Source organism: Rhinoraja longicauda, chromosome 15, assembly GCF_053455715.1.
Source record: "Rhinoraja longicauda isolate Sanriku21f chromosome 15, sRhiLon1.1, whole genome shotgun sequence".
Classification (NCBI taxonomy): domain Eukaryota; kingdom Metazoa; phylum Chordata; class Chondrichthyes; order Rajiformes; family Arhynchobatidae; genus Rhinoraja; species Rhinoraja longicauda.
In genome coordinates, this window is record NC_135967.1 from 1,918,187 (window position 1) to 1,930,753 (window position 12,567).

General features: G+C 46.3%; 1 protein-coding gene across 3 annotated transcripts in view; it reads left to right on the forward strand.

Moving 5' to 3' along the window:
* The window catches only part of col4a5 (collagen, type IV, alpha 5 (Alport syndrome)), a 272,955-nt gene that overhangs the window by 253,235 nt on the left and 7,153 nt on the right, over nucleotides 1-12,567 (forward strand). For all 3 annotated transcript variants that reach the window (XM_078412094.1, XM_078412097.1, XM_078412096.1), the window contains exons 48-51: nucleotides 1,362-1,460; nucleotides 7,259-7,468; nucleotides 8,860-9,037; nucleotides 10,743-10,857. In XM_078412094.1, the coding sequence (XP_078268220.1) occupies nucleotides 1,362-1,460; nucleotides 7,259-7,468; nucleotides 8,860-9,037; nucleotides 10,743-10,857 (602 nt within the window). The remainder of the gene's footprint in view (nucleotides 1-1,361; nucleotides 1,461-7,258; nucleotides 7,469-8,859; nucleotides 9,038-10,742; nucleotides 10,858-12,567) is intronic.

Here is a 12,567-nt window from a genome sequence, read left to right on the forward strand (position 1 = left end):
CGAGTCAGCATGGATTTACGAAGGGGAAATCATGCTTGACAAATCTACTGGAATTTTTTGAGGATGTAACTAGGAAAATTGACAAGGGAGAGTCAGTGGATGTGGTGTACCTCGACTTTCAGAAAGCCTTCGACAAGGTCCCACATAGGAGATTAGTGGGCAAAATTAGGGCACATGGTGTTGGGGGTAGGGTACTGACATGGATAGAAAATTGGTTGACAGACAGAAAGCAAAGAGTGGGGATAAATGGGTCCCTTTCGGAATGGCAGGCAGTGACCAGTGGGGTACCGCAAGGTTCGGTGCTGGGACACCAGCTATTTACGATATACATTAATGACTTAGACGAAGGGATTAAAAGTACCATTAGCAAATTTGCAGATGATACTAAGTTGGGGGGTAGTGTGAATTGTGAGGAAGATGCAATAAGGCTGCAGGGTGACTTGGACAGGTTGTGTGAGTGGGCGGATACATGGCAGATGCAGTTTAATGTAGATAAGTGTGAGGTTATTCACTTTGGAAGTAAGAATAGAAAGGCAGATTATTATCTGAATGGTGTCAAGTTAGGAGGAGGGGGAGTTCAACGAGATCTGGGTGTCCTAGTGCATCAGTCAATGAAAGGAAGCATGCAGGTACAGCAGGCAGTGAAGAAAGCCAATGGAATGTTGGCCTTCGTAACAAGAGGAGTTGAGTATAGGAGCAAAGAGGTCCTTCTACAGTTGTACCGGGCCCTGGTGAGACCGCACCTGGAGTACTGTGTGCAGTTTTGGTCTCCAAATTTGAGGAAGGATATTCTTGCTATGGAGGGCGTGCAGCGTAGGTTCACTAGGTTAATTCCCGGAATGGCGGGACTGTCGTATGTTGAAAGGCTGGAGCGATTGGGCTTGTATACACTGGAATTTAGAAGGATGAGGGGGGATCTTATTGAAACATATAAGATAATTAGGGGATTGGACACATTAGAGGCAGATAACATGTTCCCAATGTTAGGGGAGTCCAGAACAAGGGGCCACAGTTTGAGAATAAGGGGTAGGCCATTTAGAACGGAGATGAGGAAGAACTTTTTCAGTCAGAGGGTGGTGAAGGTGTGGAATTCTCTGCCTCAGAAGGCAGTGGAGGCCAGTTCGTTGGATGCTTTCAAGAGAGAGCTGGATAGAGCTCTTGAGGATAGCGGAGTGAGGGGGTATGGGGAGAAGGCAGGAACGGGGTACTGATTGAGTGATCAGCCATGATCGCATTGAATGGCGGTGCTGGCTCGAAGGGCTGAATGGCCTACTCCTGCACCTATTGTCTATTGTCTATTGTCTATTGTCTATTGTTTGGTAAATCTGAATTCAATTTGTGAAAATGTTTCTCCTTCCCAGGTCCTTTGGGACCTCATGGTGATCCCGGACAAGATGGTCTTCCTGGATTTAATGGACCAAGTGGACAAAAGGGCAAGCCAGGCCCTTCAGGTGAACCAGGTAAGAGTTTAGTTTAGTTTAGAGGTACAGAGTGGAAACAGGCAATTCGGCCTACCAAGTCCACATCGACCAGCAATCCCCGCACATTAACACGACCCAAGACACACTAGGGACAATTTACATTTATACCAAGCCAATTTACTTACAAATCTGTACGTCCTTGGAGTGTGGGAGGAAACCCACCCAGGTCACGGGGAGAACGTACGAACTCCACTCAGACAGCACCCGTAGTCGGGATGGAACCCGGGTGGGTCTCCGGTACTGCAAGTGGTGTAAAGCAGCAACTCTAACGTGCCACCTTAGATAGCATAGTTCCTCCACTTGGTTTTCCCACTTCAAGATTAGTACCTATTAACATTAATTTTGAGGAGTTATCAACCCAGACATGAGAGAGATATCTGCTCCCGTTCCTTTGTTACTGGTGCTGTGACACAACCCATGTTGAAATGTATGAATAGCTGGTCACTTTTTATCCCTCTCATTTTTTTCCCCGTGAAACAACAGCTGAGCATTGACCAAGTTTGCAGAGATCTTGAGTCTGTGACGTTGGATATCACTGTGGCCCACTTTCCCCCTAGAACCTTTTGCCCTGGCAAAATGATCAACTGAAGAACGGATACCAGATTGCATACCGTGAAATAGCCAGTCTTTATCTGCTATCCAAGACAAGCCATTAAGCTATTTAGTCATGTGGATTAATGGTCTCCACTAAGATCACGCAGTATGACTTGATAGGGATCTGGGTAGGCCTCAGGAGCAACATGCAGGCACAGAAGGCTATTTGGATGGCAAATTATAGGCTGGCTTTTATGAGAACATTTGATTACTGAAATAAGGGCACAGTGGGAGCTTACCAAAATGCCACGTGGATTAGATGGTATCATCTGTAAGGAGAGCTTGGACAATCTTGGATTGTTTTCTTTGGAGTCAGAGTTTAGTTTAGTTTAGATTAGTTTAGAGATACAGCGCAGAAACAGGCCATTTCGGCCCACCGGGTCGGCGCCAACCAGCGATCCCCGCACATTAACACTATCCTATACCCACTAGGGACAATTTTTACATTTACCAAGCCAATTATCCTACAAACCTGTACGTCTTTGGAGTGTGGGAGGAAACCGAAGATCTCGGAGAAAACCCACGCAGGTCATGGGGAGAACGTACAAACTCCGTACAGACAGCGCCCGTAGTCAGGATGGAACCTGGGTCTCCGGCGCTGCATTCGCTGTAAGGCAGCAACTCTACCGCTGCGCCACCGTGACCGCCCAGAGATTGAGAAGAGACATGATAGAAGTATGCAAAATTATGAGAGGTAAAAATCGGGTGGACAGTCAGAAGCTTTTTCCTTGGGTGGGAATGTCAAAGTCAAGAGGGCATAGCTTTAAGATGAGAGGGCCTCCCATCTATCTGCAGGGCAAGGTTTTAACACAGAGTGGTGAGTGCCTCAAACGGTGGTGGAGGAATGTACAAAGCTTTTGGATAGGCACATGGATATGCAGGGAGTGGATGGATATGGATCATGTGCAGGCAGAGGGTAGATAAGGTGGTCAAAAAGGCTTTTGGCACTTTGGCCTTCATCAGTAGACAGAGTATTGAGTAAAGAAGTTGGGAGGTCATGTTGTAGTTGTATCAGACGTTGGTGAGACTGCATTTAGAATATTGTGTTCAGTTCTGGGCACCATGTTATAGGATATTGTCAAGCTTGAAAGGGTTCAGATGGGAGTGCATCTGGACTAATGTCTCCAATATCATCTCCTTATCCAAGAAAGATATACTTACCATAGAGGGATATTTCTAATGCAGAGATAGATAGATTCTTGATAAGTATGGGTGTCAGGGGATATGGGGAGAATGGGGTTGAGGGATCAGCCATGATTGAATGGCGGAGTAGACTTGATGTGACAAATGGCCTAATTCTGCTCCTATCACTTGGAGTCATAGAGAGTCATAGAGTGATACAGTGTGGAAACAGGTGCTTCAGTCCAACTTCCCCAAACCAGCCAACATGTCCCAACTACACTTGTCCCACCTGCCTGTGTTTGGTCCAGATCCCTCCAAACCTGTCCTATTCATGTACCTATCCAAATGTTTCTTAAACATTGCAATAGTACCAGCCTCAACTACCTCCTCTGGCAGCTCATTCCATACAACAAGGTGTGAAAAAAGGCTGACGTTTTGACCTTATGACCGTATCAGATGGAGTCCAGCAAAGGCTGGTTTCAGAGATGGCAGGTTTACTATGTGAGGAGATATTCAGTAGAATAATGAAAGAAATCTCATTGAAACTTTCCAACTTGGTAAAGGGATTGACAGGGATAGATGGTGTGTCTCAGGGTTCAGTGCTGGGCTCATTACTGTTTGTCATCTACATCAATGGTTTGGATGAGAACATACAGGGGAAGATTAGCAGGTATCACAAAATGCTGGAGTAACTCAGCGGGTCAGGCAGCATCTCAGGAGAGAAGGAACGGGTGACGTTTCGGCTCAAGACCCTTCTTCAGATTAGCAAGTTTGCTGATACAAAAGTTGGTGGTTTGCAGATAGTGAAGATAGTTGTGAAGGTTTGCAGCAGGATCTGGATCGATTGGCCAGGTGGACTGAGGATAGGTTGATGGAATTTAATACAGAGAAGTTGCATTTTGGGACGTCTAACGTGGCCAGGACCTACACAGTAAATGGTAGGCCTCTGGGTGGTGTTGTAGAGCAGAGAGATCTAGGAGTACAGGTGCATGGTTCCTTGAAGGTCGAGTCAAAGGCTTTTGACACTTTGGCCTTCATCAGTCAGAGTATTGAATATAGAAGTTGGGAGTTCATGTTGCAGTTGTATAAGACATTAGTGAAACCGCATTTAGAATATTGTGTTCAGTTCTGGGCACCATGTTATAGGAAATAAAGGGTTCAGAAAAGAATTACGAGGATGTTGCCAGGATTAGAGGGTGTGAGAGGTTGAGTAGGCTGGGTCTCTATTCCATGGAGCGCAGGAGGATGAGGGGAGATCTGTTAGAGGTATACAAAATAATGAGAGGAATAGATCGGGTAGATGCACAGTCTTTTGCCCAGAGTAGGGGAATCGAGGACCAGAGGACATAGGCTAAGGTGAAGGGGAAAAGATTTAATAGGAATCCGAGGGGTGACTTTTTCACACAAAGGGTGGTGGGTGTTTGCAACAAGCTGCCAGAGGAGGTAGTTGAGGCTGGGACTATCCCATCGTTTAAGAAACAGTTAGACAGGTACATGGATAGGACAGATATGGAGGGAGATGGACAAAGCGCAGGCAAGTGGGACTAGTGTAGCTGGGACATTGTTGGCCGGTGTGGGCAAGTTGGGCCGAAGGGCCTGTTTCCACACTGCATGACTCTATGACTCTATGAAGGGCCTGTTTCCACACTGTATCACTCTATGACTCTATGTATGGAAATGTTTTACGTAACCAAGGAGCTCAAAATCGGAAGGCACTGTTTCAAGTTTTGTGTTGCCTAGATCAGTACAGCTAATTCAGTTCAATCCAAAGAGAGGAGAATTACATTTATATATGGTAAGCATTTTAGGACATAGATGAGAAGGGGTTTCTTCGATCAGATGGTGGTGAACCTTTGGAATTCTCCACTGGCCTTGGATTGTATTAATTACAAAGCGGGATAGATGATGTTTAGATATTAAGGTGATTGTGCTGGAGATTGGTGCTAAGCTTGATCGTCCATGATCTTGGTGAATGGTACATCAGACTCAAAGGACCATATAGTCTACTCCTGCATTTATTACTATCTTCATTTGGACGGATGTCACCGGATTTGAAAGTGACAACACTAGGATATATTTAGTTTAGTTTAGAGATACAGCGCGGAAACTGGCCCTTCAGCCCACTGAGTCCGCACCGACCAGCGATCCCCACACATTAACACTATCCTACACATACTAGGGACAATTTTACATTTATATCAAGCCAATTAACCTGCAAACCTCTTTGGAGGAAACCAAAGATCTCGGAGAAAACCCACGCAGGTCACGGGGAGAAGATACAAACCGCTTACAGACAGCACCCGTAGCCAGGATTGAACCCAGGTCTGTGGTGCTGTGCGGCAGTAGCTCTATCGCTGCGCCACCGTGCCGGATTCCGATGGATTGAAAGTGGCAACACCAGCTTGTGTTCTGCTCTCCATGGTGCCACCCTTTGCTTTACCCAGCTTAGTCTGACAAATTCAATTCCACCCCAAGCTCAGAGTTTGCACTGATATTTTGTGTATTTCATGACTTCATGACTTCCAAAGGACTATTCCAAAGCCATTGCATGTTTCTTTACCAAGGCAATGGGTAAGGTTGGTATCACTAAAAATGTTCCCCACACCTCAATATTGTGTATCCTGGGCAACATTGGGCATGTTTCAACCCCAATCAAGCTTGGTTATGGATTGCTGCAAGCACGCATGCCTGCTGTGACCTACCCTCTCCCCTCCATCTTCTACACCAGCGTCAAAAGTTCCTTGAAATTATTGGTAAGCACAAAAAAAATCATCTAATATTTCCTGCAAGGGCCAGGAAGCGAGCGGGCAAGATCATCTCTGACCCCTCTCACCCTGGCCACAAACTCTTTGACCCACTTCCATATGGAAAGCAACTCCGGACTGTCAAAGCCGCCACAGCCAGACATAAAAACTGCATTTTTCCGCGAGTAGTAGCTCTGCTCAATAACCAAAGGTCTGTGGTCTCTTTTTGCTCTGGTATATTTCACTCACACGATTAAACTGTAATAATAATAATAATAATAATATACTCCTTTACTCGTCCCACACCGGGGAAATTTACAGTGTTACAGCAGCAAAGTGGATAGCAAGAAAGCAAGAGATATTATAAATAAAAGACACATAAATTGTCATTAGTTTTCTGTGTGTTCTTAGCTGTTATTGTTGACTGGTCTGCTGGGAGCAGTGCTGGTTGTGCAGTCTCACAGCAGCGGGAAGGAAGGACCTCCTATATCTCTCCTTCACGCACTTGGGGTGAAGGAGTCTGTCACTCAAGGAGCTACTCAGTGTAGTGACAGTGTCCTGCATGGGGTGGGAGTCGTTGTCCAGCAGCGATGTTAGCTTTACCATCATCCTCCTCTCTCCCACCACCTGCACTGAGTCGAGGGGGCAACCCAGGACAGAGCTGGCCTTCCTGACCAGCTTGTCGAGTCTCTTCCCCTCCGCCGCTGAGATGCTGCTGCTCCAGCAGACCACTCCATAGAAAATGGCCGATGCAACCACCGTGTTGTAGAAGGTCCTTAGGAGTGCCCCCTGCACTCCAAAGGACCTGAGTCTCCTCAGCAGATAAAGTCTGCTCTGGCCCTTTCTGTATAACGCATCGATGTTTTCAGTCCAGTCCAGTTTATTGTTGAGGTAGACACCCAGGTACTTATAAGAATCCACCCTCTCGATGTCCATTCCCTGGATGTTCACCGGTGTCGGGGGGACCTGGCTGCACCTGCGGAAATCTACTACCATCTCCCTGGTTTCCCCCGCGTTGATCCGGAGGCAGTTCCGCTGGTACTGGTCCACAAACTCCTTGATCAGTTCTCTGTACGCCCTGTCATCGCCGCCTGTGATGGGGCCGACGATGGCAGAGTCGTCAGAGAACTTCTGCAGATAGGAGTCTGCAGAGCTGTGCCTGAAGTCTCAGGAAATGAAACTCTCAAATTTTCTTTTTTTTCTCTCAATTCCTGTCAGAGATTTGATGGAATCCCATTCCATCATTTGGAAACACTGTCCTTAATTGTAGCAAAGTTGTGCCGTCATGTCATACTGCTCTGATGTGCTCTCCAACAGGCCAGATGGGTTTCCCCGGGCCTCCTGGGCCGGACGGCACCCCTGGACCGCCAGGTCCTCCCGTAGGACCCACAGCTCACGGATTCTTGATCACTCGACACAGCCAGTCAACTGAGGTGCCACTTTGCCCGTCGGGAACTTCTGCCATCTACGATGGGTACTCCCTGCTCTATGTGCAAGGCAACGAGAGGGCACATGGGCAAGATTTAGGTAAGAGCTGTCTCATTAATGTGCGGAAAAAATATCGCCGTTTTTTCACACCTATATACAGGTGCTCCTCAACTTACGATGGGGTCATGTTCCGAGAAACCCATCGCAAACCGAAAATATCGTAGGTCGGAATGCATTGAACGCACGTGATCACGTGGCCGGGAGCGAGCGGCGGTGGCTCGCTACGGGATGCTTCCGTTTGCACCATCGCAAAGTCGAAATATCACAAGTCGAAACATCGTAAGCATCTGTAACTCGTATGTTACAATTGCTGCAAAGAAACTAAACCAAATTGCATTGTTAGAGGATGATTGTACCAATTACACTTTAACTTTAATCCCTTCCAGAAATCTGGGGCCGATATCCATCAACTACAAGATCATTTTATCGTCAATTTGATACGGCCAAAGTGCCAAGGCACATCCCCACACAGGATCTGATCAAAAAAAGGAGCATAACATAGAAATGGCAGTTAGACATAAAATGTTGGAGTAACTCAGGGGCAGCATCTCTGAAGAAAATTGGTAGATGACGTTTCAGGTCTTTCAGACAGGTGATATTTCATTCTGAAGAGTCCCAACCCAAAACATCACCTCTCCATGTTCCCCAGTGATGCTGCCTGACCCACTGAGCTACTCTTGTGTCTATTGTTTGCAGCATCTGCAGTTCCTTGAAATGGAAGTGGTCTTGTAGAATTTATGTATGACCAGTTTGAGTGTGTTGCCTGACTCTAGGTGCCTGTGATGCTGCTACACGTATGATTTACACTGTACCTGTGCCTCACCACATGTGTGCCTATGACAATAACTCAACATGACTCAAGGAAGAATCTGAAGCAGAGTCTCAAACCGAAAAGTCACCTATTGCTTCTCTCCAGAGATGCTGCCTGTCCCGCTATGTTACTCCAGCTTTTTGTGTCTATCTTCGAAGCAAACCACTGCCCATGTAGAAATGGAAGAACTGGACAAGCTAGATTGAGGAAAAATGTTCCCCAAAGTTGGGGGAGTCCAGAACCAGGGGCCACAGTCTAAGAATAAAGGGGAGGCCATTTAAAACTGAGATGAGAAAAAACTTTTTCACCCAGAGTTGTGAATTTGTGGAATTCTCTGCCACAGAAGGCAGTGGAGGTCAATTCACTGGATGAATTTAAAAGAGAGCTAGGGAGAGGTTAGCTAGGGGCTAGTGGAATCAAGGGATATGGGGGGAAGGCAGGCACATCCACATTCAGTACCCCGTTCCTGCCTTCTCCCCATATCCCGTGACTCTGCTATCTTTAAGAGCTCTATCCAACTTTCTCTTGAAAGCATCCAGAGAATTGGCTTCCACTGCCTTCTGAGGCAGAGAATGTGGATGAAAATGTGGCATGAAAATGTGGTTTTGTTCGTCTCCAGGAACGGCTGGGAGCTGCCTGCGGCGTTTCAGCACCATGCCGTTTATGTTCTGCAACGTCAACAATGTCTGTAACTTTGCCTCGAGGAACGACTACTCCTACTGGCTCTCAACCCCTCAGCCAATGCCAATGAGCATGGCCCCAGTGAATGGGGAGCACATTCGCTCATTCATCAGCAGGTAAGTCAATCTGCTTGCAACATCCCAAGCTGACCGCAGCTATATCATCACAAAGAAGTGGTGCTCCATGCCGTACATGGAATGGGAGCCATACCTCAGAATTACTTGCTGCACGCCATTCTTCTCCACGCTCACTATGATCCATCACAATGTTTCTTTATCCACACACATCTCATCGTGCAAGACTTTGCAGAGAATTGTGGACGCAGCCCAGACCATCATACAAACCAACCTCCCATCCACTGACTCCATCTACACCTCACGCTGCCTCGGCAAGGCCAGCAGCATAATCAAGGACCAGTCTCACCCCGGCCACTCCCTCTTCTCCCCTCTCCCATCAGGCAAAAGGTACAGAAATGTGTAAACGCACACCTCCAGATTCAGGGACAGTTTCTTCCCAGTTGTTATCAGGCAACTGAATTATCCCACCACAACCTCAACTACTATCAATCTCATTGGAGAGCCTCAGACATTATTTGATAGGACTTGACTGGATTTATCTTGCACTAAACGTTATTCCCTTATCATGTATCTGTGCACTGTAAATGGCTCGATTATAATCATATATTGTCTTTCCGCTGACTGGTTAGCACGCAACAACAAATGTTCACTGTACCTCAGTACACGTGGCAATAAACTAAAACTGAACTAAACATCTTGTCACTGGGAAGGCAGCATTTAATTGTTCATCTCTGGCTCCCCTTTGAGTAAATAATGAGGAACTGCCTTCTTGTTTTGTGAAGTTACTGCCACAGTGCTTTTAGATAGAAAATTCAAGAATATAAACCAACCTTAGATAAAGGAAAGGTAATTGTCCAGAACCTGTATTGGAATAAGGCCAAAGGTAGACACAAAATGCTGGAGTAACTCAGCGGGTCAGGCAGCATCTTGGGAGAGAAGGAATGCATGACGATTCAGGTCGAGGTCCTTCTTCAGTCTCCCCTCCTCTCCCCCCCCCCCCACTCCCCCTCCCCCCCTCCCTCCTGCCTCTCCCCTCCCTCCTCCCCCTCCCCCCTCCCTTCTGCCTCTCCCCTCCCTCCTCCCACTCCCCCGTCCTTCCCCCCTCCTCTCTCAAAATGCTTTAAAAAACACATTAAAAGCCACATTTTCCAGTCCTGGGTTTTAACATGGGCAAAAGAGGAAGGACACTAGATGAACAAAGGAATAAACAGATATTAGGCTAGTGACTAATTCCCATCAAGACATTAACCTTGTAATAGTTAGTTAGGTAGAAGTTGTTAATCAAACATTTCTGACAAAAATGGCTCCGCGATTTCATGAAGGCATTCATTATGGAAGCTCATTTGATGGGAATGCCACAGCTATCCAACCAATTTTGCACCTTTTCCTGGTGTTATGTTGCTCCCAAAGAAATACCAGTGTAGCCCAACCCAGGGTGGATCCTGTGCCAAAACCCACCCCTAATACCTCCCATCTCATGCTACAAAAGTGCTATTTGAAATTAATTACTATTTTTTTCTGTTTCTAACCAGTTTGCTTGGTTATGCTGTTGCAGGACTCTGGAGAAGGAGAGCTTTCAACATCAGATCTCCCCACATCAATTGACCAACCTGTTTGCTAATTGTAAATCAATTATCCAACTGCTTGTGAAGTGTTGGTCAATTTGGCCTCTGGAGAAAGCCCAGCAAGAAAGAGGAAAAATAGAATATGCGAACGCTAACCCTGAATCTACTCTCTATTATAGGTGCAGTGTATGTGAGACCCCAGCAATGGCGATAGCTGTGCACAGCCAAACAATTCAGATCCCAGTCTGCCCAGATGGTTGGGCCTCACTGTGGATTGGTTACTCCTTCATGATGGTATGATTCAAATTTATCTTTTGCCTTCTATTAGCCATTGTTTAGTTTTTAGTTTAGAGATACGGCGCTGAAACAGGCCCTTTGGCCCACCGGGTCCGCGCCGACCAGCGATCCCCGCACATTAACATTATCCTACACATACGAGGGACAATTTTTACATTTACCAAGCCAATTAACCTACAAATCTGTACATCTGGAGTGCGGGAGGAAACCGAAGATTTTGGAGAAAACCCACGCAGGTCACGGGGAGAACATACAAACTCCGTGCAGACAGCACCCATAGTCGGGATGGAACCCGGGTCTCCAGCGCTGCATTCGCTGTAAGGCAGCAACTCTACCGCTGCGCCACCGTGACCGCCCTTGTGTATTGGCCATTGTGTGTGGCTCCTAAATCTAGGGGGACCCATAGCATCATTTGGACAAGGAATGCAGCACAGACTGACAGAGGTGCTGGCTATGACTACTATAGTCCTGTAATAGGAAACAGAAGGAAAACGCATAGACTGCCTGGATCAGTATGTACCTTTCACTGCGGTGAAATTTCACAAAGGCAATTCCCATTATATTTTGCAAGGAATGTACAGTTCCTTTTAGCTGACCATAGGGACAATATTACTAACATCAGAACCAAATTAATATCCAAAATGGAGACACTAATCTTCTTCAGTTTATTGCCGAATGATTTGCCTCGTAATGATTGTTTATGAAAATAGAAAAGTAGATGACATAAAATCCAGTGAAAATCAAGCATGCATTAATGCAAAATAAAAATCCCAACCTTGTATTTCTCTAATTGATTGTTGTGCAAGAGGAAGCAATGCTTTCCCAAGAGTGTCGGGAATGGACATGTTGCCCGCTGCAAGACAATGGCACCCAACCACCCAGCAAGCAGCATATTGTCTAATTAGACGACACCCTTACCATTCTCTTGTCTTCAGTTCCAACATTAGTTCAGCCTGTGAAAGAAGTACAAGACTGGGCCAGCTGGATTGCAACTGATGGGTTTATGCCCACTCAGAACAGGTAGTAGGATGTCCACTTCAAAATATAGCTAGGTCACTAGGCCCAAACGCTCTGAATCAGTATTGACTCTTTATAGAGACATAGATTTGTATAGCACGGAAATAGGCCCTTCAGCCCACCCTGGCCCTGCTGACCAAGTAGACATTTGGAGCTAATCCCATTTGCCTACGTTTGGTGCATATCCCCTTAACCCTTCCTATCTACATATTTGTCCAAATCTCTTTGAAAGTTGTAATTATAAATTCATAATTCCCATCACACTATGATTGAGAATATAATAAATACTAATGTGTCTACAAATCCTGGAGCTTGCTCCAGTAATGCAGGGTTAAATAGGTTTGAACTGGCCAAGTTGGTTTTACATCTCGGACAGGCTGATTGAATAAATAGTAAATGAATGGACACGCTGAAAAGGACGAGTTTTAGTTTTAGTTTTAGAGAAACAGGCCCCTCCGTGCTGACCAGCGATCCCCGCACATTAACACCCACCAGGGACAATTTTTACATTTACCAAGCCAATTAACCTACAAACCTGCACGTCTTTGGAGTGTGGGAGGAAACCGACGATCTCGGAGAAAACCCACGCAGGTCACGGAGAGAACGTGCAGACAGCACCCGTAGTTGGGATCAAACCCGGGTCTCAGGCGCTGCATTCGCTGTAAGGCAGCAACTCTACCGCTGCACCAC